This window comes from Phalaenopsis equestris, unplaced genomic scaffold (assembly GCF_001263595.1).
Source record: "Phalaenopsis equestris unplaced genomic scaffold, ASM126359v1 Scaffold000002, whole genome shotgun sequence".
Lineage (NCBI taxonomy): Eukaryota > Viridiplantae > Streptophyta > Magnoliopsida > Asparagales > Orchidaceae > Phalaenopsis > Phalaenopsis equestris.
Window position 1 is genome coordinate 16,719,585 of NW_018164444.1, and position 26,265 is coordinate 16,745,849.

General features: G+C 36.2%; 1 protein-coding gene across 1 annotated transcript in view; it reads right to left on the minus strand.

Moving 5' to 3' along the window:
• The window catches only part of LOC110025203 (beta-galactosidase 8), an 89,280-nt gene that overhangs the window by 28,483 nt on the left and 34,532 nt on the right, over nt 1-26,265 (minus strand). The window contains exons 7-14 of the mRNA XM_020725530.1: nt 15,535-15,605; nt 10,230-10,320; nt 10,016-10,133; nt 9,835-9,930; nt 9,711-9,759; nt 2,438-2,625; nt 2,286-2,357; nt 2,045-2,191 (exon numbers count right to left, since the gene is read on the minus strand). Coding sequence (XP_020581189.1) covers nt 2,045-2,191; nt 2,286-2,357; nt 2,438-2,625; nt 9,711-9,759; nt 9,835-9,930; nt 10,016-10,133; nt 10,230-10,320; nt 15,535-15,605 — 832 coding nt within the window. The remainder of the gene's footprint in view (nt 1-2,044; nt 2,192-2,285; nt 2,358-2,437; nt 2,626-9,710; nt 9,760-9,834; nt 9,931-10,015; nt 10,134-10,229; nt 10,321-15,534; nt 15,606-26,265) is intronic.

Sequence of the window (26,265 nt, forward strand, 5' to 3'; positions counted from 1 at the left end):
TTCCTGCGTTGCCCCTGCTGAGGGAGGTCGAGGTCCTACATATCAAAGATGAGAAGCTTTTGAGCTATTTTTGGAAAATTGTATTGAAGTAATTTGAGTATTAAAATCAGTTCAGCAGTGATCTGTTGACAGAAGGTCAAACAAGAGGAACAAACCATGACATTGAAAAATTGCCTTAGAATCTTTGTAGGAAAGAACATCTTACAGTGGGATCCAAATCCTTCCACAGAAAAAGAAGAGATCTCTCCTAAGTGGTTGCCATTGAAAGTTACCTAGACTGCTATAGATTTTGTCCCAAAGTTAATTGCTTTTGACATATTTGTTTATCAGATACACTCATTTGCATACGAGAAGTGGGATAAGCATGTTGCAGATTTAATGGCTAGAGAATTGGTTCATGAGAATACACGTCCATGTATCATTCTAGCTCAAATTGTGCCAAAGAAGGATGATTGTTATTCTATCAGGATAAATATTGAAATGTCTTGCGTGTTTCAGAGTTATCTTAAGTGAATGTCAACATAGATATTGCAGTGGAGGTTGTGTCATAAACAACAAGTCGATGATGACTATGATAGTGGTGGATCAATTCCAATAGCTTCTAGAAAAAAGGCAAAGTCTTTCCTAGATGGGGAGATGATGTGGGAGCTTCCATCACAAGATACACGATCTTGTTTCCTGTCATTCATTGAATTTGGTACAACATTGAGATGCGGAACATAGGGCAAGGAATGTCGTTCGCTATTTAGGGGATATCCGATCATGAGAGATAGAAAACTCGATTTTTATTTTAATTCATTTTTGTATCTTTAACTAATTTCCTTCCTTTGTTTCATCCTTTTAGTTCTAACCTTTTTTTCTAGTAGGCATTTGCTTTGAGGAGGCATTTATATGTTGTATTAAGGTTTGGATTTTCAATATTTATTGAGTTTATTAATTTAAAAGTTTCTATCTAAATTTTGTTATATGTAGTCTTGTATCATTTTTTTTTGCAAGTGGCGTGTTTGTAACTTGCCTGGGAATAGGTGGTGAAACCCCTTCACCGATTCTCTTTTCATCCACTGATTTTTAGCGGAGCAGCCGTCCAAGCTTCTGTTTCAGCAGTAAACCGTTGTTTAACCCTTTGGGGTCACTCTCCAACCACCCGTACCACGCCTAATTGCCGTTGGATCGCTGGTTGCAGCTGGGACAGCCGCTGACGATGTCAATCCTGCTGTCCCACAGAAGATTTCAGCTGCCGAAACCTCGAACCTTTCCAAGCCTCGCCAACCGCCCATATTTTCATTCTCCACGGCTGTTTACCTGCTAAATCTCCTTTCTAAATACCTTTCTAGATGCCCTAGACAGCTATCATAGTTGCCCAGGATACTATATTCCTTTATTTTTACAGACTGCGTTAGTATTTAAAGGCTTATTATTTTAGGGTTTTTCAATCATTATCTTGGTTTCACCTTTAGAAGGCCAATTTTCATATGAGGAACTCCAGTTGACACCAAAGAACTTTCCAAGGGTAGGAAGTTCATCTACTTCACATAATTGGAAACCATTATCACATACGAAGGTAATCTACAGAATTGGCTATCGCCTAGCAAATATAAGGAGCATTTACATGCATACCACCCAATTCTTATATATTTACATATCTAACACCTAAACTTTGCTTTACCTTTAAACCACCCAAATCTTATGCATCACATCGAAATTACCACCATCTGAACTTCTAAAAAGTGAAATATACATTTTAATGCACAGTTAGATGGTATGCATGCAAAAAATTGAAGTTTGGGAGTTAGATAGGTAAATATATGAGAATTGAGTGGTATGTATGTAAATCTTCCTAAACATCAGGGTTGAATGCTAGAGTAGATAGGAATTGAAGTTTGAAATTAGGGGGGGAATAGAAAGGATAGTCCAAGTACTACAATCAAAGCTCATGTTAGATCATTAAGCCAGCAACAAAAACATGGTGATATGATAGGTAGTTCACCATAAGTACTAAACCATTTAAGAAAAGTCCGTCAAATATAAGATCCATAAAATTTACCAAAATAAGTAAATTAATATCTGATGAGCATTTAATATTCGGAATCTCAAGTTCCTTATTTGACCATCTGTCAATAGTGCCGACATATGTTGGACCTTCCCCCACATTTGTCGCACATGATATGAACACTTGGGCTCTATCATGAACCTACAACAAGAAACTATTCATGATTATCATCAATCCAACTATGAAAAAAAAGCTATTTGAAAAAAATATGTAAAAGATAATTAAGGGTTCCAACCTTTGGAATGGAAAGAGTACTATAGCTTTCTTTTCCACTGAATTGGGATATGTACAACAAAAAACCAAACATCTGAAGAACAAGTAGTAAATAATCAGGTATCTATGACAAGAAACAATTCAGTTGTCGCTGTGGCATACAGATGCACTTACCTGGCCAACTAACTCCATAGAAATGGGTTTGTCAGTTTCAACCTCCGTAGAATAACATAAAATATCAAGAATATTGAAAAGAGATGCCACCTTATTCACCTTCACCAACCTATATTTTGCTCTTTCATTAGAAGAAGGTGCAGGAGGAAGAGGCTTTGGGCTGTACTTTTCAATCACGTTTCTGAGCGCTGGACGTGAAAATGTTTAGCAGGAGTTCACTAAAAAATCTCAAACAAATTAATAATATTAAGCAATTCTGTGAAATAAAAAATGCAGTACAGGATCATTTCATTCATCACAATCATGCAAAAAAACAAAAAAACAAAAAAACAAAGAAAAAGAAAAGGAAGTTTTTTTTTTTTTTTGTTTTGTATAAACCACACATCATCTAATTCAGCTTGATGAAGAATGATCATTAGCCTTAATGATGACATAAAGACGTTCTATGTTCCAACAGTTAAAAGTTCTTCAAAGAGAAATTTAGTTACGAAGACTATGTTTTCCAAACACTGCATGATAGAATAGGGATCAAGCATTTCTAAAGAGACTCGAGAGGAAAATTTTTTGGAGAGAAGAATCAATTGAGGGCAATGTGAATTACAGGAGGACACAGAGAAACAATGTCGTGTCTTCAAAAATTTACTAGCAAATCCGAGCTTGGGTGTTAGCATTATCCCCGTCAATCATTTTGCATTTTTACCCGGGACATTGATATCATCATAGCATCCACATGTTTCATATCAAGGACACCAAGAGTTCTTATTTGTAAAGGTTCAAAAGTAAGACGAGAAGCAAAGGTTAAGAAGCAAATCTGTGTTTGGCTGTTAGCATTATCCCCGTCAATCATTTTGCATTTACCCGGGATATTGATATCATCATAGCATCCATATGTTTCAGGTCAAAGACACCAAGAGTTTTCATTTGTAAATGTTCAGAAGTAAAACGAGAAGCATTTTCAAAATGATATTAGCAAAAACTAACACTTCTAAATAACATGGAAAGACACTCAGAAGACTACTGAAAGTTAAAGACTAAATAACATGAAAGACACTCAAAAGGGCATTTACATACATACCACACAATCCTTACATATTTACATACCTAACACCTAAACTGATACCGGAGATAACCCAAACCACAATAGAGAAAGCAGATTTTATTAATCAAAACCAGCGGGGTTACAATCAATACTCAAAAACAGAAAAGAACACACAAAAACACCAATATTCTGCTAGGGCTAGGTAGGACAAGCCGTGGCCAGCGGTGAGAAGGGATTGGGATAGGTGTTGGTCGGTTGGATGGGTGGGGCGGGATTGCGATACAACAGTGATACGGGAGGTTACGGGAAAGCAACAGGAGACACCCAATGGGAGAGGATCCTCCCATTCTAAATCTTCCGCCCCCCTTCCTTTCCTATTTTTATTCCTTGCCTATTTTTTTCCCTTTCCTATTTCTATTCTTTACTTATTGCTCTTCCTTTCCTATTTTTATTCCTTATTCTTCTCTTCCTTGTCTTTTCTTATTCCCTTCATAATTCTATTTCCTTCGTATTCTAATTCTTTCCTATTCTAACTACTAGTACCTATTATAAATATGTTGCTTGTTGTCTTAAGGTTCCATTTTTGGTCTTCCTGATTTCAGATTTCGGTCAAGCTTGCCGCTGCAGGCTATTTTTCCTCTTAGGGCTATATCCGAAGATGAGAATGTAATCCGGCTGTAACTTGTTCCCGCGAGAATGGTTATCTTTCCATATTCCTCTCCACCTACTCGCTGCCATCTCCCCTAGGTCCCTGCCTTCTTGTATTCCACTGTGTCCAGCCACTGAAGTGTTAAAAGTGTAAATATAAAACTTTAGGTGTTAGATATGTAAATACATAAGACTTGTGTGGTATGCCTGTAAATCTTCAAAAATTAAAATGCCAACCTGTAACTTTGGATCAGCTATTGCTAAGAAGTAGCATTTGATCACAAATAAGATTAATAGTTCTGGTCCTCTCAAGTTCAGTAAGTGAATGATGTGGGCACCTTGAGGACGGAACCGTTTAGACCAAGGGTTAATAGGGCCGGTCAGCTTTATTTTGCAGGCTAGGGTTGCCGCCCAAAGAGAGGGGCCTCCCCCTCCTAATTATCTATAATATATATTCATTATTTTATGCTCTAAGGTTATTCTTTAGTTGAAATTTTTGTTTGGACAATCTTCGACATCCCCCTTTTTCCCTTCTAGTATTGTATCTGGTGGTGAGAAGGTGCTCTGGTTGCAACTCGTCATTTTCTCATTATTTTCATCTTTCATGCATCCCTCCCCTTCTTAGTTTCCCAGCTGCCAACCCCTCCGACCCACAAGATAGCCACTGTAATCCCCCTCTCCCACCTTACTATTGTTACCATAGTTACCCTCTCACCCTACATCTATTGTCACCCTCTCCGTTCTCCCTTATAATTGGTGTCGTCCTCTCCTTTCTTCTCCTAGAGCCACTGCCATCAGCCTCAGTTCGCCTTATTGCTGATGTCGCCACCCCCCCACCCCCAACCTGCTAGCTACCCTCCACCTTACCCTCCCTCTACATATTGTCTAGCTGGCAGTCCTTTATTCTCGTTCTCATCCTAGAGAGTCGCATGTGTTCGTGTTGTTCTGTTCATGTTTGGAGGAGTTTTCGTTGCAACCCTCTTAAATTTCAACAAAAATATTTATATTTTTATTGTGGTTTGAGTTAACCCCAATATCAATTTGAAGCAGAGCTAGCTTAACCTTAATCCTATCCTAGAGTTTTCTAACTCTTCTTACCCTCTCCATCAAAATTTTCTTTCTAATTCCCAAATCATAAACAAATTTTGACCTAACCCTAATTTTCCCTTGCTGATTTTCAAAATCAGCTACCCAAAATTAATTTTCCTGGAGTTTCAATTAGTCTTATACATCCTCTTTCACCTCCCAACCCTAAACACTAGTCATGCTACCAAAGAGATATATCATCGAGACTACCTGAGAAGAGATACAACGAGAGATCCATCGACTTCAACGAAGGCTTACAGATATGGAGGATGAAACCAAGGGGGAAATTATCCTCGATCGTGATAGGAAAAGTCGAAGGGGAGACGAGAATTTTAACCCCTTCCATAGGGAGGATTTCAGTGATTAAGACGGTAGGCTACGATGCTTCGGAATTCAGTACCAGAGGAGGTCAAGAGAGGAGCCCACTTATGGAGGATAGAGGGACTTCGGAATAAAGGTGGATCTACCAGAGTTCGATGGAGGTATGGATCTAGACGACTTTATTGAATGACTGCAAACAATTGAAAGGATATTTGAGTACAAAAAGACACCGAAGATAAAAAGGTGAAGCTTGCAATTATGAAATTGAAAAAGAGAGCGCCCTTGTGGTGGAAAAACTTGCAGAGATAAAGAAAGAAAGAAGGCAGGGAAAAATTACAAAGTGGGAGAAGCTGAGGAAGGTGATGCAGAGAAAATATTTATCGCCTCACTACCACCAGTATATGGTTCGGAGGCTCCACCACCTACAGTAGAGAGATCTATCTGTGAAATAGTTCACGATGCAATTTGACTAGTTACAAATGAAGTGTGAATCAGTCGAGCCAGAGGAACACACCATAACAAGGTATCTGGGGTGGGTTTTGGGGGGGGGGGGGGGTGCTTGTTTGAAACCCTCTATCAGCAACGCGATGCAACTGCAACTTTATTGGCCAATGAGAGATGTACAAACCTTAGCTTTAAAGGTGGAGACACAGTAGAAACAGCGCAAACAACTATCATCAGTTTGGTAGCCACCCGCAATTGGAGACACCAACAGGAGCACACCTCAAGGAGTTGAGAAAATTGGTTCGGATAATGAAAGTCACCCCGAGTGAGAAGTCTGAGAAGAGTAGCATGCCTACTACAGTCCTAACCAGAAAATGCTTCAAATGCCATGGATTTGGGCACATCGCCTGAAGTTGCCCGACAAGCTGAGTTTTGTCGTTTATCAAGATGGGCGCAGTGGAGGAGGTTGGCGACGAGGAGGCTGCTGAGGAAGTGGGTGAGGTGTATCATCTTCCACCGAATATAGGCGAGATGCTCGTGGTTCAATGGGTTGAAGAGGTAGTTCTTTTTACGATAACAAACGTTTCGTGAGCTCGGCTGCTCAACAACGTTTTTGAGTTTGTGGGGAAAAAAGAAGCTTATTCTTGAACAGGATTTTCAATTTTCAGGGGGGAAATAGAGGTAGAAATTGAGCGTAGGGGGTGGCAAAACATCGCATACATGTCTGAACCCGCCGTAGTCGCTCTCGTATGCGAATGCAAAAGAATCCGCAGACAAGAGAGTTTTCGTGCGGGGGAAGATGATTCCATTTCACCCCACCACCATTAAGAAGTGATGAATCCTGAGGCTAAAGAATTCAACCACGCTTTGGCTTTATCCTTAGCGAGGAGGGAAAAACATTAGTCTAACAGCGTCACTGCGGACACCGTTGCACCAAAATGTGGCGCACAGTTCTAGAATGTTTGCTAAGTGCATATTTGGGACTTCAGTCCCCCCCCAAAAAAAAAAAAAAAACTGATTCTGATGAACCATTTGAATAATGGCAGGTTTTAGCTCAAAGGTCTTAGCTTCTACCGCAGGGTAATTATACTCATGTGAATCTCTTCAGCAGTGGTATTGGCAAAATCCCTAATGGGTTTCATGCTAGGTCCCAATGGTGAGCCATTTCTACGTGTTTCAGCTTCAGTGAGTCCTCTCCTACGATGTCTAAAAGTTCGCTCAATTTCAGGGTCAATAGGTGTCAAGTCAATGCGTGCACCCCTATGCATACACTAGAAGAAAAGTGAATGTGAAACTCACACACTAGTGACATACAAAAAAAAAACATACAAAAGACACAACAACTGACTCAAAGAAACACAACAAAAGTCAATTCAACACACAATCACAATCACCGTGCAAAGTTTCAAACAAACGCAAAAAAAATAAAATAACAATTAACAATAGTATTTTTTTTGGCATTTTCAGCATTTTGTTTTTTTTATTTTTCAACACCTGCAATGAAAAACACAGAACAATAGAAGTGCACACAGAAATAATAAAAAACAGGAAAAGAAATTTCAGAAAAAGAAAATAAAAAAAATTACCAAGCCTAGATTTCTAGTTGTTTAACTACAGTTCTTCTATGTTTCAAAACTTTTCTTAGCGAAACTTCCTTGACAACGGTGTCAAAAACTTGATGGACAAAAAATCGCCGCGAAGCGTGAGACCACTTCATGCAAGTAAATGTGTTAAAGTAGTAAGTGATATACATGAGTACAACGTATCGTTCCCACGAGGAAGTGTGTTAAGAAATTGATTTGAAAAGGCAAAGTTACAGTTTACTAACTATTCTAACCTAGTTCGGCATGATTCAAAAAGCAGTAAAAAGAAATCCTAAATATATCAGATTCAACAAAAAACAAAAATAGAGAAAAGCACAGATCAAATTGCTTTGGTGTTTCTTCAAGATTATTAAGGATTGTGCCAACGTGACTCAAGTGGGGCACCTGACTTTACTTTTCGTGCAAATTTCTCCTACGTGGTTGCTGTCAACCAGAAATGATATATTCTTCTTAAGCCTATGTCTAGATCTCAAGAAGAATTAGAATTCCACAAAGATGATTTTCGCTCATTTTTATGGCAATCCGAATAAATTGTTGATCCTTGTTATTGGTTGCAAGATCCGCAATAAAATATTTATATTTTACTTGGATCCCGTGGTTAACCTAATCATTCAACTATGCTTTTGCTGAAATTATAGATCAAGATTGATTTTAACACCCTAACTGGTCAGGTTAGGAGTAAACGAAAGACAGAAGGTTAACCAACAATGTTAATAATTAAAGACGTATAAAAACGTATATGATAAACCAACGACGAAAATCAAACCAAAAATCGATCCTCAAATCACTGAAGCACGAAAAGTTATTTAGCAGCTCATAGCTCGAGAGAAAAACAAAGAAAATTTCATAGAAATCAAACCTGCAATAAACATTTTTATTAAAATAAAAACAAACTTAGAGCCCCTTGATAATCCCCTCTTACAACAGCAACACAAATTTCTCTCAATTCCTCTCTCAGAAAAACAGAACAAAGAAAATAAAAAAGAAGAAGAAGATTTTTCTTTAACCCTAGCCTCCTGAATTCTCCCCTCCAAAAGCTCTCTAAAACTCTTCAAATATGTTCTTTTTATAGTTGGAGTTTAAATTCCTTCCAAAAATCATCAGAATCCCGCACTTAGTTATTTCCAAATTAGAAAATATAAACCGGCGTGACCATACTTGATTTGCGGCGTAATTACGCCGCACGCTTTGGTTGGGCGGCGTGGTCACGTCGCCATTCGGTGTGGCTACGCCTACCCTCCAATTGCACAGGTTCTTCGGTGGGTTGGGAGTGAACATGCCCGAAACTGGCGTGGCTATGTCGGTCCAATTTTTCCCAAAAATCCTTGTTTTGCTCTGATTTGCATGCTAGTCCTCCTCTAAGATGCAAAATGAAATTCCAACTTTCCAAAAGCATAAAATCATGAATTTAACGGAAGAAATTGCTAGAATTAAGGCATAAAAAATGTAAAAATTTGATGCATGTCACAGCTCTTCATTCTCGCTCTCACACAAGAGTCACATGTGTGTGTTGTTTTGTTCCTATATTGGGGAGTTTTCATTGTAACCCCTTTGAATTCCAACAATCATGTTTATACTTTTATTGTGGTTTGGGTTAACTCATACATGAGTGAATCCATAGCATTCTTTCTGATTATAATGAGACAAGAGAACAGCATACAAATTTGAAAGTAACATTTAACGTAACACCATAAGACTAGTTATGCCAAATGGATTCCAGTCTTAAATAACAAAGAAGCAATCAAAGCTAAGTTGAGTGTTGCAAAAAAGTAGAATGTTAAGATGAAAATATAGCAAAAATAAGGACTAAAATTTTTTAATTATAAAAATGGCAGCAGTTACAGATGTTGAACTATCAAAAATAAGATAATAGAAAGTGGTTTGATGATGTAAAACAAAAGACAAAAGATGCATAAATAAGATAGGTAAATAATATTAAAGTAAAAAATTTACAAATAAGATAGATAAAAAGTAGTATGGCTACAATGTCACATGAAGACTTTCGCAAATTTTAATTAAAATGTTGTTGACCTACGACATGAATCAATGGGAAGGAGGATTCATAATGTCGAATCAAAATAGTCGGCATATGCATATTGACAATGGTCATGATGAATAGAAGATATCATGCCTTGAAATTTTGGATTGTCCACATCACCGGATTCCCTAATTGGAGCATCCTAGAAGAGCAAAAGAAGATAAAATAAAGAAATATATTGTTAAAATTAGAAAAATTGATTTGTACAAAAACTTACATAATCATAGGAAGTAATATCAGCCTTATAGTCAGAAACATTTTGACCGGTATTAGCGCCATTAAAAAACCCAAAGTTTGTTCCACCATAAGCCATCTGGAAATCTCATGGATTACACAACTGCATAAAACATATTTGAATTCAGCTGATAGAGTTAGCAAATAGTTATCCGAGAACGTACATAGAGCACGACAGAACCGTTGCGAGATAAGATTTTTTCTAGATAAGCAGCAGTATAACTTGCATTTGTTTTTGCATTTGGTTCACCCCAATGTGTTAGCCAACCAGTATAAAATTCTCTGAGAAACAATCAAAGTTAAAATTTTTAGTTTGAAAAACTTCAAATATCTTAGATAGGCATAGACAATAGATGTAAGAATTGGTCGCCAACTTACGCTGATAAAGGAGGTGATTTTCCTGGAGCATTATACTTCTTCTGCAACTCAAATATCGGCCATGGATTTTCTCCAGTAGAAAAATCAACAGCTACATAACATTAGAATTGTTTTACTTAACATATTACAGAAAATCCCCTTGCAGTGGTCATAGCATTAATCCAAAGATTTACATACCACTTAATTCGTATGTATTTACATATCTAACACCAAAACTTCAATTTCTACATACATACCTACCACCTTACCTATGTATCAAAAGTGGATTTCACATTTTAGAAACTCAAAACAATAATAAAAATCTTGGAAAAAAAAAGCATTTGCATTTGCGTGAATATAAATACTAAATAACGTAAATAAAATCAATTAGAAACTAAAATCAACTAGCTGAAAATCATATGCATAGACATCACATTAATTCTATACTTTACTTAAGGTTCTCGCCCATTACACGAAAGGGAGGATCCGACCTGCAAGGATCACCAACCTTAAAGGGTGTGATATTAGAATTAATATAAAAATAAAGCGACCACAACACAATCATTAATAATTTTGTAGCCAAAAATTGAAAATACAACAAACTGAAATCAAATAAAAATGGCAAAATACTAGGGAGTAAGTTTAGGTGGTGCCGGTTAAGGTTTGGACCTCCAGGTGGTGGCAAGGAGGCAGCTAACAAGCTGGAAACAGCAAGACAACAGTTTCCAGTAGTCTGGACTGCAAGCAAGGAGCAGTAACAGCTGCAGGAGGGCTGTAAGGAGCAGCAGCAACAAAGTCATGGGACAGAACAGCCTTGGTGCTGACAGTTTCCGGCGACGGCAAGGGGGTGAGCAGGTACAACAGGTACAGGTGTAGGAAGGTTGTTCTGGGTGGCGGTGGCAAGGAGGGGAGGACAGCAAGACAACGCATGTCCCTGGGCAACGGTGGCAGGTTGGACGAAGAAAACAACAAGTTTCTTCTTTTCAAGGGTGGAGGTAGAAGTCAAACAATGAAGGGGATATGGGAGCGATGCGGAAAAGGATGGGTGAAAAGTATAGGAAGGATACACATAACCTAGAGATTAAGATACAGTCGGAGCACCCCTTAAAACCCTATGAAACAGCCCTAAAAAGGGAAAAGAAGAGTTGTCGGCTCTACAAACACAAATCAATCAAAAAATAAACCCTACAAAAAAAAAAACACTTAAATAAACCTACTAATATTATGAGTGGGTACAACTCCAATTGGTTGGAAATCCTAGTAGACTGAACTGGTTCAGGTTCCTGCCTGACCCCCACATCAGTCTACCAGGATTGGAGCTTCGACATCATCTGTCATAGCTTCTGAATCCTCATAATATGACATCAGGTCAGCTACGTTGAAAGTGGCAGAGTTGTTGTAACCTCCCAAGATTGGAGGGTCTCGACTGTGTATCTAAAAGCATCTGAATCTCATTGTCGGATGCATTGTTCCACAAAACATCTGACTAGGTTCCCCAAATTGTGAGTAACCATCTATACCTGTCCAACCATTTATGAGTACATTGTTGAACTGAACTAGAACTTCATGCCAAGAGTACTTCGCAAAGTCCTCTAAGAGTACTAAAAGTTAGCTCATTCTTCTTTAAAGTGAAGTCAGGCAGAACCTCACCTAATAGTGACAGTCCAAATGATTGGTTGTTGATCAGGATATCATGAAACTTTGTATTGGTTGTCATGTGTTTGATATCGGTTCTTCTGTCTCACTGCCCTCTAACATCACCATAACTGATCCCACCGGTGTTACTCTCATGTCAAGAGCACCTATAACCTTGGACTCCATAGAAGGTAGGAGAATTATGTACTTTGCATACTTCTTTAACCCATCATGTTGAATCATGTGATCAAACGGTCACGGTGTCCCCGACAGAATATGACAAGCATTCATGGATACAATATCACACCGCACCCAATCAAGCAATTGATCCTCAAAAGAAAACTCTAATGAGGCATCTCCTGTCAATGCTAATCATGTTCCCCCTCTTCAACCTAAGGAAATATGACTAGGAATGTCTCTGCGTAGAGAGATTCAACTTGCCCGCCTGCTATCTAATCACCACATTCTCACAACTGTCTTCATCGATGAGAACGATGCACACCATTCCCTTCACAGTGCAACAAGTATAAAAGACGTTGTGGCAAAAGCACTGTTGCTTTCTCATTGCCTCGGTTTGAAGGACCCGTCAAACCACAATCATCGCGCCCTCATTAGTTGGAAATCGGTACTCCTGCACAGCCTTACTATCTTCTATGTCTCCAATACTTATAATGCTTCTTGATTAGTGACAGAGACAACTCTTGTAGTACGACAGCTGGAGGCAATGTGTCCAAATTCATGACATCTAAAACACTTACTTTGGGACATTGTGAAGGTCGAGCGGCCTTATCACGTATGGAATGAAGAAGCAGGGAGAAGTGCGGCCTTGCGGTTCAAAACAAGAAAGAATAGGAGCAAAATAATGAATTAGTTTTATACTTCAAGCATGAAATATTTTGTACTTCAAATTAGTCTGCAAGAAGAAAGAGATGCGTCGGGTGTGTCGCTTGGGTCAGAGCGAACAGGGAAGAGATGAAGGGGGGCTTCAGCGAGGGTTTCAACTTGAAGATAGAGTACAATGAAAGAAAAATAAAAGTTTTGAATGTCATCGTATGCCGCAATCTTGTTGTTGTCTGCACAGCTAGCCCTAGCGGCGATTCTATCATAGGAGATGAGCACGAGGGGAGCGCTTAAGTTGAGAACGACACTAAAGGAGAGAAGATGGGAGTTTCAGACGTCTTTCTGCGCAACCATCACTTCGTTGCCTTCCTAGCTAGCCCTAGTTGTGACTATATCAAAGATGACTGAGTGTGAGGGGGTGGGTTCAATTTATGTACATGAGAAAAAGAGCAGGAGCAGTTTCGACTTCATGGGGTGGGAGCAATTATCAGGATATCTTAATTAATCTTATTATAATTATTTTTTATGGTCAAAAAATGCCCCTCAATAAATATGATGTGCGACTAAAGTAAGTCATATTTGTTGCAAAATCGATTGACCATACGGATCTCCAACAAGCTTGTTTGGATATTATGTTAATAGTTTTACTTTGCAGATCTCCAAGGAAAGTCACAGATGTTGACACAAAGAATGTATTTCAAATTGAATATGCATGCTTATATCATTATATAAAACTCTGGCTAATGTTGCCTCAAATTTATTATCACTCATTTGGCAAGAGATTGAGTTTTTTCTCTACACTCTGCTTTTTGTCTTAACGGGTTTGATGAATGAATATAGTTGATTTGTCTTTATAGGCTTGTTAAAAAAACAAACATACCTTTTGTCCTATATTTCATGCTTTAATGAACTTAATTGAAGTATGTACGTTGATGACTAGCCATTAAGCTCGAATTAGGTTGATGGTAAGAAATTATCGGTCATGTGATTGGTGCTTTGATAAACTTTATTGATTATAAAATATCATTGAACTAGCCTTGATTTGTATATGAAGGCTAAGATAGCTTCTTCTACCCGATGCTTTTTGCATTAAGAAAGTTATTGAAGTTTTTATTTCAATATTATCCTTCAATCCAAGATTTGTGCCTTGGCAAACTTTACGAAGATCTCATTTAAGCAATTTTAAAGGCCCTTATGTCCTGGTCTTATGCTTTAATGGACATGATGATGGAATTGTCCTGAATTATACTTTTGGTCCTAATTTTATGCTTTAGTGGAAATGTTAAAGAAATTGACCTAAGTTGTTTCTAGAGACTTGTCAGATGAGTGAGCATACATTTGGTCATTGTTTTGTGCTTTGACGGACTTGTTGAAGGATACATGTCATTGACCTAATCTTCAAGCTTATGTTGAGTAAGTGATAAGAAATCGTCGGTAATGTGCTTTGTACTTCATCAAAATCCAGGCTTTGTGTCTTTGTAATATTTACTAAGATCTCATTTCAGCAATTTTGAGATATTAAAAGCCCTTTATGTCATGGTCTTATGCTTTGACGGACTTGTTGATGGATAGATGTCATTGGCCTAATCTTCGAGCTCATATTGAGTTAGTGATAAGAAAAGTGTTTTGCACTTTATCGGACTTGTTGATGATTGAATTCCCTTAGTTTAGCCTCGAGTTTTGAACCAACTTTTGGATAGCTTCTTTGGCTCATTGCTTTCAGCTTTGTTGAACTTATTAAAGACGAGGTTTCCTCTAATTTATGTTTTCTGCTTCATGAGAACTTTAGAAGAAGGTTTACTTTCTTAATTTAAAAAGAACGCCGAACTCAGCTTAAAGCTTTTTTGAGTGATGATCATTCCTTTGACCAATCAAGAAAATTTCTTTGATCTAATTCACTTGAGCTTTTTAAATCAAAAAACGTTGAAATTTGACAGCCTTTGTCATCATATTAGAAAAAAAGGGGGATAATCTTGTTGCAAAAAGAGAGTTGTCAGCGACTTGGCCATATTTTAGCTTGTTGAGTTTGACCATCTTAACCTGTTTGGGTCATAAACTCGGGCTACAGAGAACTTGTGCTTTTCTAACTCAATAGATTGAAGCTTGTAGCTTTAGATGTCTTCTTTCTTGAATCAACGGATCTTAGAACTTAAATATTTGGAATTGTTTTAGCTTGCTTGCATAGCTTTTTTCTAGGTGTAGATTATCTCATTGATTTAACCTTAATTTGTCAATTTGGTAAAAAAATTCTTCTAGATTTGGATCACATAAACTCATAAAATTAGATAAGCATTTCGTTGTATAGTTGTATTTTTCTGTTTGATTTAAATATAAATATTTGTTTTTACATCATTGTGGTCCTGTGGGTTAGCTCCAGTATCATTTTCAAATTGATGATAGCACAAAAAAAGAGAAAAATAGGAGTTTCAGATGTCTTCGAATGCCACAATCTCGTCATTGTTTCATAGCTAGCCCTAGCCGCAATCGTATCAGAGGAGGGGAGTGCGAGGGGAGCATCCTGGGTGAGAGCGGAGTGAAAGGAGAGAAGATGTGAGTTCCAAAGGGCTTTGTGCGCAGCCATCACTCCTTCGCCTTCCCAGCCAGCCCTAGTTGCGACTGTATTAGAGATGACAAGTGTGAGGATGTTGGGTATAATTTTTGTACACGAAAACAAGAGCAGGAGCAGTTTTGACGTGTTGGGACGAGAACAGTTATCAGATGTCTTAAGTTATCTTAATTTTATTTTTTCTTAACAATCAACAACGACTAAGTAGAACTGTAACTATCCTTTGGAAAAACATGATTCAATGCACAGCATATTTATGATCTGCTACGGTTTTGCTAAACTCACCTGCATAAACGTCTTCTTCTGGAATTGAACCCTTTTCTAATGTATCCTTAGTGCCTCCATCTGTAGTATACCTACAAAGCAGAACAAACCTTAAGCAGCATTTAAAAGGTAAAGACAGCTTTTATAAAATTTGAGGCAAATGGCAACAACAAAACATTGCACCATGAAATAACACGGATATAATATTATAGAAAACAAATTAAAACAAAACAAAGCTTAATCTGAGTTTTCATGCTTCAATATAATGATTTTTGTTTCGGATGTAATGAGAAGGGGATAACAAGTCTTAACAATGTAAAGATATGAATGAAATTCACGACACGCCATCCTTTACAAAGGTTAAAAATAATAAAAATAGTCGAAAATTGAAGATAGGAATCATGTTTGTTTTTGAATGATTTTTACAAATGACCATCAAACCAAGAAACTTTAACAATTGTAAATTCACGCAAGTAATAATGAAGCAAATTTAATCTTCCTAATTCTGGTTCATTTTCCCATTATTACCATACCCTTTCTTAGTCAATCTTTACATGAAAGTATTTCAATTTCATCAGATTCATTGTACTTTGTGTTCGTAGAAGATAGTGCCAGGGAAGTTATACAACAGGATAAGATAATGTATTCCACTTCAGGGAACAGAATATATCAGTAATAGGATTGTACCTAATTACAATGATGTCCAAGCACTTGTTAGCCATTAAAGGAAGGATATGTAAGTTGAATATATCACAGCCCAATCCAAGGCCTTGAATTTATTAATGCAGAAACAAATGATCGGACAATGAAAATGAAATCTCTCACCATTTAATAAAAATAATCATCAAAATAATCTAAAAAAAACACTACTAAGATAAAATTTAAATCAACATAAAAGTAACTAGTCATGAATAAAATTATTTTTCACTTGGCTTGATTCCGCCTTTTATAAATATTTTTTTCTTTTCAGCTTAAGATGTAAGTTTAAAATATATTAAGCTATCAACAGAGCGGTGAAGACTCGTACTTCTAAATTACAATAATATAACGGAAATAAAATAAAATAAATGTTAGTCAAACATAATGAATTAATATAAAGCAACTAATAATTTATTATTCAATTATAATCAATTAGAAAAATTCAAAATATTCAATCGTACGTTACAATATCTTATTCTGTTTACATCAGTTACGGAAGAACTATCTAAAATTATACCAATTAAAATACATTTATATTAATATCATTTTTTTCAGTTTACGTGCATGAGCTTTAGCATCTACAATAAGAAAGCAAACTCCACCAATTAGCATGCACATATAAACGTTGTATATAGCTCATACTATATGATTATTCATGCAATAACTAGTAAAAATTTTTTAAAAAAAAAGTTAATTTTAATTTTTTTTTTCTTTAATTGCTCTTTCATGAATGTTTGGATGTTAAACTATTAGAGATAGAAATAGAATTTAAGAGAATTAATATTCACTCTCCGACCGTCCGTTCCCGTCTTAATTAATTCCAAACCCCGAGCAGGTCGTGACAAAACTGGTATCAGAGTAGATGTTTAGATTAAATAACATGGATTTTAATGAAAGAGCCAATAGGATAAATCAATTAAGTTATAAACAAATAAAAAAATTGAATCTAATTAAATTATGTTTATTTTAGAGGTATGGATGATTTGGAGGTGGAGGCCAGAGATGATGAAGATGTTAAATTTGATACACCCCAGAATGTTACAGTCAATGTTGATGCTTTCGCTAAGATGATGTCTGGACTGATGTAGATGATTAAGAACTCTAAACCTCTAGTCAGTAACAATGGAGGACCGCCGATGGATAAGCACTCAAAGCTTTTTCAGGATACGAAGCCACCTTTGTTTCCTGGAGTTGAGGATAGTGGAAGCTAAAAACTAGCTGTTAAGAGTAGAGAAAATTATTGATGGGATGACATGTCCACCGGAGAAGAGAGTTACCCTTGCCATATTTACTTTCAAGGGAGAAGCTGAGAGGTGGTGGGAAGAACATATGTGGGAAAAGTTTGCAGGTAAAACCAGCCACTTGATGCAGTGGAAGGAGTTCATGGAAACCATCAGAGATTTGTTTGTACTACTATCAGCCAGAAGACAGATGCAAGATAAATTTATTAGGTTGGTGCAGGGAGATCGATCAGTTATGCAGTACAAAGCGTAGCTTACTATCTTGTTGAGGTATGCACCACAGCTTATTCCTACTGCAGAGGAGAAACACCACAGATATTTTTTTCAGGATTGAAGAATTCAATCGGCAGCCACTAGTACCACTTGGGATCGAAGACTGTTCAGTGCTATGGGAGAGGGCTAGGCGGCTGGAGATTGATTTTCAACAGACTCAGAAGTGTAAGGATATACATAAGAAGAAGAACTTAGAAGTGCCACAAACAGTTTATTCTCGAGAGTCCAACGGGAAGAAGATAAAGTGTTATGCTAATAGAGTTATCAGTCAAAGTAGCAGCAAAACTATAGAGCAATGTGCTAAGTGTGGAAAGCAACATCGTGGTGAATGTCTATTTGATTTGAAGATGTGTTACTATTGGAGATAGCCTGAACATTAGATGATAAACTATCATAATTCTACTAAAAACCCCACATCAGATATTAAATTGGGAAAGGAAGCAACTCAGAGGAATTCTTGGGAGGGATCTACTTTTAGAAGTTGTCGGCATAAGATGATAAAAGCTAGTACTATGACTCGCAAAGGGAAACCAAGGGAGAACACTCGACCAAGATTCTATTCCTCAACTCATTAGGAACCTGAAAAAACCACTGCCACTGATGCATAGAGACGATGGAGTGAATTATCACTTGGGTGTTATGCTAGGTTTCATGTTAGTTGTCCACTGTTGAGTATTTTTATGTACTACTTTGATTTCAGAAGTTGAGTATTGTGTTAGTTATGTTGTTATGATTCACATGTTTGGAGATTGTTCAGCTGAATTATCTTATCTTCAATACTAGATTTATCTAATTTCTTTTGTAATCACTCTACAAGAATTAAACTTTCTTGAAGATTAGTATATAATTCATGTTCAATCTGCATAATGTGTAGTTGGTGTTAAGTTCATAAATTTCGAGAATGAAATTTTTATAATGAGAGGAGATTGTAATAACTAGTAAAAGGTAAAATAATAATAATAATAATAACAAATAAATAAATAAATGAAACAGGCGTCTCACTTGAAGCAAGAGATAAATGAATCGAATGACAGGGTAGCGGTAGACGAAGGAGATGGCAGCGGTAGAAGGAGAAGAGAAAATTTTACATGTGAGAAACGAAGTCGAGAGAGAATACAAACCCATAAGAAAGGTGCGGCTCGTACTTAGGTTTGGCATCGTCCTGTGAGAAGGAAGCTCATGCCTTAGCTGATCGAAAAATAAAGAACAAGAAAGGAGAAATCGACGCCACTGTTGGTTGTTGGTTCGCTTGAGATTGACGAAGTCGGTGTTGTGCGTGGAGAAGAGACGTCGACAATAAAGCATGCAAGACGAGTAGGCAACATCGCTTGCAGAAGGAAAGAGGTCGTGCGACTTGGTGCATCCTGATCCTGTGCAGAGGAGGTTGAAGATCGCACGTGTTGTGCAGCGTTGAGCTACGACCGAGGAAGGTAGAGAAGAAGAGGAAGCTGAGCCCTAGTCTTACGTGCTCCTGTACAGGGAAAGGAAAGGTTGTGTGCTCGCGAGAGAATAAGAAGCACATGAGATTAAAGCAACTGGCCGAAGGTATAATAAAGAATTTAATTTTCTTTTATTCATTAAGTTATTCAACCTAGGTCGGTGAGTTATTTTGATAAACTTTTTAATGAAGTTTCTAAAAATACGATCGACCTTAGTGATCTTAATATCGTTAATAATAATAAAATGTTTCATTTTTACCGTCACATTAGTAAAAAAAGAGTTGAGGAGGCTTTAAAGAATACCAAGGGTGGAAAGTCTATAGGACCTGATGATATGTCAATTAAAGTATGGAAATATTTAGGAGATTTGGGAGTTTATTGGCTTCCTAAACTCTTTAATATTATTTTAAAAACTAAAAAGATGACTGCGGAGTGGAGGAAGAGTATTTTGGTCCCTATTTTTAAAAATAAAGGGGATGCACAAGAGTGTGAAAATTATAGAGGAATTAAGTTGATGTGTCATACTTTAAAATTATGAGAGAGGGTAATTGAACATGGGTTAAGACGTATTACAAAGATTTCTCATAATCAATTTGGATTTATGTCGGGCAGGTCTACTATGGAAGCTATACATTTATTGAGAGGTTTGATGGAGAAGTTCAGAGATAATAAGGAGAATCTACATTTGATTTTTATTGATTTAGAAAAAAACATACGATAAGGTTCCAAGAGATATCCTTTGGAGAGTTCTTGAGAAGAAAGGTGTTGATATGAATTATATTCAAGTCATTAAAGATATGTATACTAGAGCTCTTACTTGTGTTCGAGCTGAAGGAGAATTGACCAAATATTTTCCTATTTCTGTTGGATTACATCAGAGATCGGCTTTAAGCCAATATCTTTTTACTTTAGTTATGGATGATCTTACAGGACATTTACAGAAGAATGTACCCTGGTGTAAGTTTTTTGCTGATGATATCCTTCTCGTGGATAAGACGAGAGAAAATATCCAGGAAAAACTTAAATTATGGAGGTCTACATTGGAGTCTAAAAGCCTTCATTTGAGTAGAACTAAAATTGAATATATGAAATATAATTTTAGTAGTAGTAACTCTAGTCAGAAGTGTAACTTTGGGTGATTAAATTATTAAAAGGTGTAAACGATTTAGATATCTTGGGTCTGTTGTTCAAAGCAATGGTGATATAGATGGGGATGTTAATAGTAGAATTCAAGTTGGTCGGTTGAAGTGGAGGAATGCTTCGGGCCTTTTGAGTGATAGAAAAATAAAGCTTAGATTGAAGGTAAAATTTTATAAGACGGCAGTGAGATCTGCAATGCTCTGTGGCGCTAAATGTTGGCTTTTAAAAGAGAAGCATAATACTAAGTTAAGTGTTGTCGAGATGAGAACGATTAGGTGGATGAGTGGCTTTACACTTAGAAGTCGTCTTAGATGGTTTGGTCACATTAAGCGTCGACCATCTGATGATCTGATTAGGAGAGTAGAGGTTTTAGATTTGACTTATGTTAAGAAAGCAAAGGTAGACCTAAAAAGACTTGGGCTTATTGTATAAAAAATTATCTTAATTTATTAGAACTAAATGAAAATATGACACAAATAGGACGCAATGGAGAAAAATGATTCATGTAGCCGACCCCACATAGTGGGATTAAGGCTTTGTTGTTGTATGAAGTTATATTAATCTAATGGTATATACATATGAGTTTGTGTTTAAATTACATGATACTAATAGAAAATGTTGTTGAAATAGGACTCAACTAAGAGTGATTTGAACTTGGAAGGAAAAGAAATTGGTGAAGCGTGCGAGGAAGGAGATCGATACGAGGAACTTATAAGGTAAATGTCAAATAGTTTTTTATTTGATGTTTTAAGGTTTAGTCATATTAATATAATAGTTAAATACTAAATAATATTCATGTTAATTAGTGTTAGAAAATCAAGGAAGAGCAATTTTAAATTTTTGATCGAGCAGTTTAAAGCAGTGAAAATTTATTTTGAAGGAGACGACAAAAATCGATAATAAGAAAATCATTTAAAATCAAAGTGACAAATTAAATTTCTAAATTCTAGTAATTATTTCCAATTCAAATTGCTTGTTTGATTTCATGTATTCCCTAGTTTAGCGGTAAATTCTTCATAGATGTGCATGTTAAATATTGTTGCATAACAGTTTAATTTATGATGATATCAGATCATTGCATGACTTTAGTGGAAGTCTACATATAAGCTGCATAACAGTTTAATTCAGGATGATATCAGATCATTGCATGACTTTAGTAGAGGTCTACATATAAGCTTGCCGAATGATCACACATATATATAACATTATTATTTAACCTCTAGAATTTTAATAAATGTGCATGTGTTAATTGATTACATGAATTATAGATATAACATGTTTGTGTTCTTCATCAGCAGATAGAGGTAAATGTTTCATAGAAGAGAATACATGATATAAAAGAATGAAATATGATATATATGAATACTTGTATGTGCATATTCAGTGTTCAACCCATAATGGCAAAGGCATGGGGACGCCAGTGTACCCGCGCGAGTAGAAGTTTTTCTACCGACCCAAATAATTATGATAGTTACTTCACTGGCCGCTGTGACAATGGAATAATATCGGCTAGAAGCTAGTAGACAGAGCTCACCACCCCAGATAATTATGATGCATATATCACTAACCGCTGTGCCGACGGGATAATATCAAGTAGGGGCAAGTAAGAGTCTTTTACTCTAGACAATTACGAAGTGTAGATCGATAACCGCTGCGCCAATGAGAGCAAGCGAGACAATATTGACTAAAAGTGGTCTGTTATTTTGACGGTGATCCTCAAATCAGATAGATCTGTATATAAAGAGTATAAAGTAAAAGTAAAATTAAAATTAATGTATATAAAAATTTATAGTATTTTCATTTAAAAAATGTCATTGATGCATACATTAATATATTAAAAGATTACATATGAAAGATTAGTATAGCAAAAGATTTCATAGAGATATTAAAGATCAACATGAATATTGATTTCTTTTCCTTAGATTATTGTAGTTTAGAATTGTAATTACCCATAGATTATTTTTAGATAGCTCATTATGTTGTTTCAATATTCTTCAAGTTTTAAACTTTTAATTAAGATGATAGTACAGAAGAATCAAATGTGTACAGAAGACAAGTACAACAAACAGAAAGGTACAAAAAAAATTTCTTTTCGTTAATTTTAATTATGTTTTTAATTGCTCTTTCATCAATGTTTGAATGTTAAACTATTAGGGATATAAATAAAATTTAAGAGAATTGATTTATACCATTCGACTGTTTGTTTCAGTTTTGGTTAATTCCAAGCCCCCATGTCAGGTCGTACAATTCATAGCATTTAGTATAGAATAAAAATTATAATAATATATAAAAAATCAACCATATTGAAAATTTACAACATTCATATTGATATGATAAGTAATATAAAAGAATAAATGAATCGAAATAAAAAATTAAAATTTACACTTATCTAGATAATTGGTTTAGAAAAAGCAAAACTACTACTATGAGCTAAAAATAAGAATACTCACCTCAATTTCACAAGCATTAATTTCCGACCTTTTACTCAATATAGTTGTCACATAAAACTTAAGTTTATACGACATAGTTAAAATTCTGCTAATTATTATCCCAATTATTAATAAGTTATAATATTATTAGGCCTTTATTAATCATACTCAATCTTTTATGTCGATTATACCTTATTTATGAGTGTTTTATCATATTGATCTAATTTCAACATTTAAGAAGTTTCTAATTGAACATAATAATCATACTAACTTTACTAATGCTTTGCACTGAACAAACCCTATGTGTTGCACTTTCATTCTTCATTCTTGGATATTTACATTCCTAACATCTATAGTCGTTGCGATTTTGCTCTAGCTTTGCTTTGTTTGGTTGTTATTCTTTTTGAATCTGAATATTGGTTGGGATTTTTGTAAAAACCAATGTTTCAGGTGTTGTGTATATTTTGAATATGTGATGGTGGTTTCCTGGTGAATCCTTTCTTCACAGTGAATATGATTTTTTGTTTGCTCTATTCTGTTCATGTGATGGTGTTGATTGCACGTGCAATCATTTTAAAATATAAATAGGCTATTTGGAACGTGTATGAGCCATATATTGATATGTGAAGGTGATGGCAATGTTGTTGTGGATGTGTTGGTGTGTTGACTTGTTTGTGTGTGGAGGTGGCGTTAGCGGTGTTGCATGTAGAGGTGTTGGTGTGTGGATGTGTTTGTGTGTGACTTTTGAAGTTGTGGTGTGGGTTGGTTTATAGGTGGAGGTGGTGGTTGGTGTGTGGTTGTGTTTGTGTTGATGGATGTGTTGGTGGATGTGTTGACGTGGTGGTAATGGTGGTTTGTGTGGAGGTGTTGGTGTGTGGAGGTGGTGGTAGTGGAAGTGTGGATGTATTGGTGTCGTGGATGTGTTGGTGTGTGGAGGTAATGATAGTGGTATTGTGGATGTGTAAGTGTCTTGATGTGTTGGTGTGTGGAGATGGTGGCAGCGGTGATGTGTAGGTGGTGTAGTGGTGTGGTGTGGAGGGGCATTGGTGATGATATTGTAGCATTTCTATTTTTTTTTTGAGTTATGATATTGTCACATTCCTATTTATGTTGATTAATTTTTTTCATGCTAGTAATGCAATGATTAAGACAAAAGATGTCGAAAATGATTTGCTTGAGACCTGCACTCAAAAAGGGGAAAGCGCAAATGAGACGACAAAATTGAGAGATTGAATTAAGAATGTTATAGTTGGAGGGTGATTTGAGGAAACATTAGCTTTTATTTTTATATATTGTAATGGTTGTCAAAAACATTCACTATTTATCATATCCGTATTTTATACAAGTCATGTATATTTTTATTTAGTATACATTCGATTATTATTGTATCAGTTTTTATGCAAGTAATATGTACTTCTTTTCTTTTTGCATGTATTTTTCTTCCACTTGGATGGTCGATGAGGCGACCGTGGGTAATATATGTATCCTAAATAGTAGATGTCTTTTTTTTGTGAGTTTTGGAGGCCTATATTGAGACGTTTGATCTTCTGGGTTCTTCTGGATGTTTTGTATGCCGCTATTGGTTTGTGTCACATGTAAAATCCTCATAAATGCAACCAATTTCTTCTTTTTAGTGTTACGGCTTCTGAGGTTCTTTTGGGTGGCTTTTTTTTGGTATTATGCATATGTGATACACACGAGCTCGATTTTACATGGGTTAAAGCCAACCAAAAACCTTTTTTTTTATAAGGTCTACTGTCTTGTTACAGTGACGGATTTATTAGTTTATATACTGAGTTCTCTGAAACATCACAACTACATAAAATTTTAATTAATTACTTTTGTAATTAATTTTTACTGATATTATATCTAAGCGTATGCGTCGGAAAAGATGAGCTCAAAAATTTTTGATATCCCTAAAGGATTACACTGCTACTGTGGACTATAATGTTCTCTGCTTACTTCGCTGCAGCCACATAGCTGTAGGCGACACTTTTAGAGGTGTCCAAGAAGAATCACAGAAAACTGTGACTATTTTAGATGGATAGATGGGCTAGAAGACTCCATCACCAAGAGTGATCGTGCATGAAGAATTTCCCCAGAAGACGGCTTATCTCGTAACATACATCATCTACATTTTAAAAATAACGTAATCATATTATTAATTGTTATTTTAATAATTATTTTCTTAATTTTGGTATTCATGCTACTCACATTTTAGTGAGGTGTCTATCTTTATTTTGTAATGTTATGCATTGGATAATTGTTTTAAAGTATGGAATGTAATTGTATGAACAGTTCTATTGCAAACAACATTACAATACAGAGACAAAATGATTATTTGTCTAGAGACGGCTGCAGCACAGCTTTTTCAAACTTAAAAAACAAAAAGACAGTTAGCTTATCCACAGAAAATTCCTTCCACAGCAGTTTTGCAACTTATTAATAAGTTGTAGTTGCCCCCAAGCAGACCCTTAGTGTGACATACTAGTGTAGTTCAATTGAATCGATGTTAGCGTGTTGCATTTTTTTTAACATGAGGTTTCATAATTTTCCCACAGAAAGTTTATGGTAAAAAATTTTTTTACCCTTTTTTTAACAATAGTTCATTAGATTTGTCTCACAAGAATCATTTACCACAATATTACAAAAAGAGAAGGCAAAGCATTTCTACTAACTATTAAAGAATCATAACAAACAAAGACCATACAAAATGAGTGTCAATGGCCAACACACTTCTAACTTATTAGAACAAGTCCTATAAATTAAATTTTTAATATACTAAATGGCTATAACATTAGTAGTATGTTCCTTAGGTTCTTTATAATTAAGGGCATAAACATGAGGTCTTAGAGCAATTAAATCAAATAAACTTCAGCAACAAATAGTCGAGTGTCGCTCAATTACGAGTGATCGGATCAGCAGAACTAAGTGTTGACATCAATTTTTGGATATCATAGGTGTAGGGTGTCCACCTATAATCGACGAAAATTAGTTATCGCGTCGCGCAGGAAATTGGCTAAAATTGACCCGTTCGTCGGTGAAGTTATCCAGATGACCTCAGACGACGAAATGAACCACATGAGTGCGTCCGAAACGTCGATTTTATCTACGAAGGACGCTCGTTGGACCACAGTTTTGCGTGCAGGCTAAAAATGCTCAAATTTTTATTTTCGTCCTGATTGCTAAAATAAGTAGTCCGAACGACCCCAGACGATGAAACGGACAGAGCGGTCGCGTCCGGAAAGTCGATTTTACCTAGGGGAGAAGTTCATTTCGCTACGATGACGTGTTCGGCAAAAGGATGAGGAGAGATAATAATAATAATAATAATAATAATAATAATATTATTATTATTATTATAATATATATTATCCTTAAAAAAAACGGCCGCATCTCCCTCTCCCCCGCTTTCTGGTTTTCGCGAATCGCTGCCCCCTCTCCGGTTTTCGCAAAAAACTCCCCGCAACCGACCTTCGCCTCGCCGGCTAGGGCTGTCAATTTGGCTCGTTGTTCGTGGACAGCTCGCGG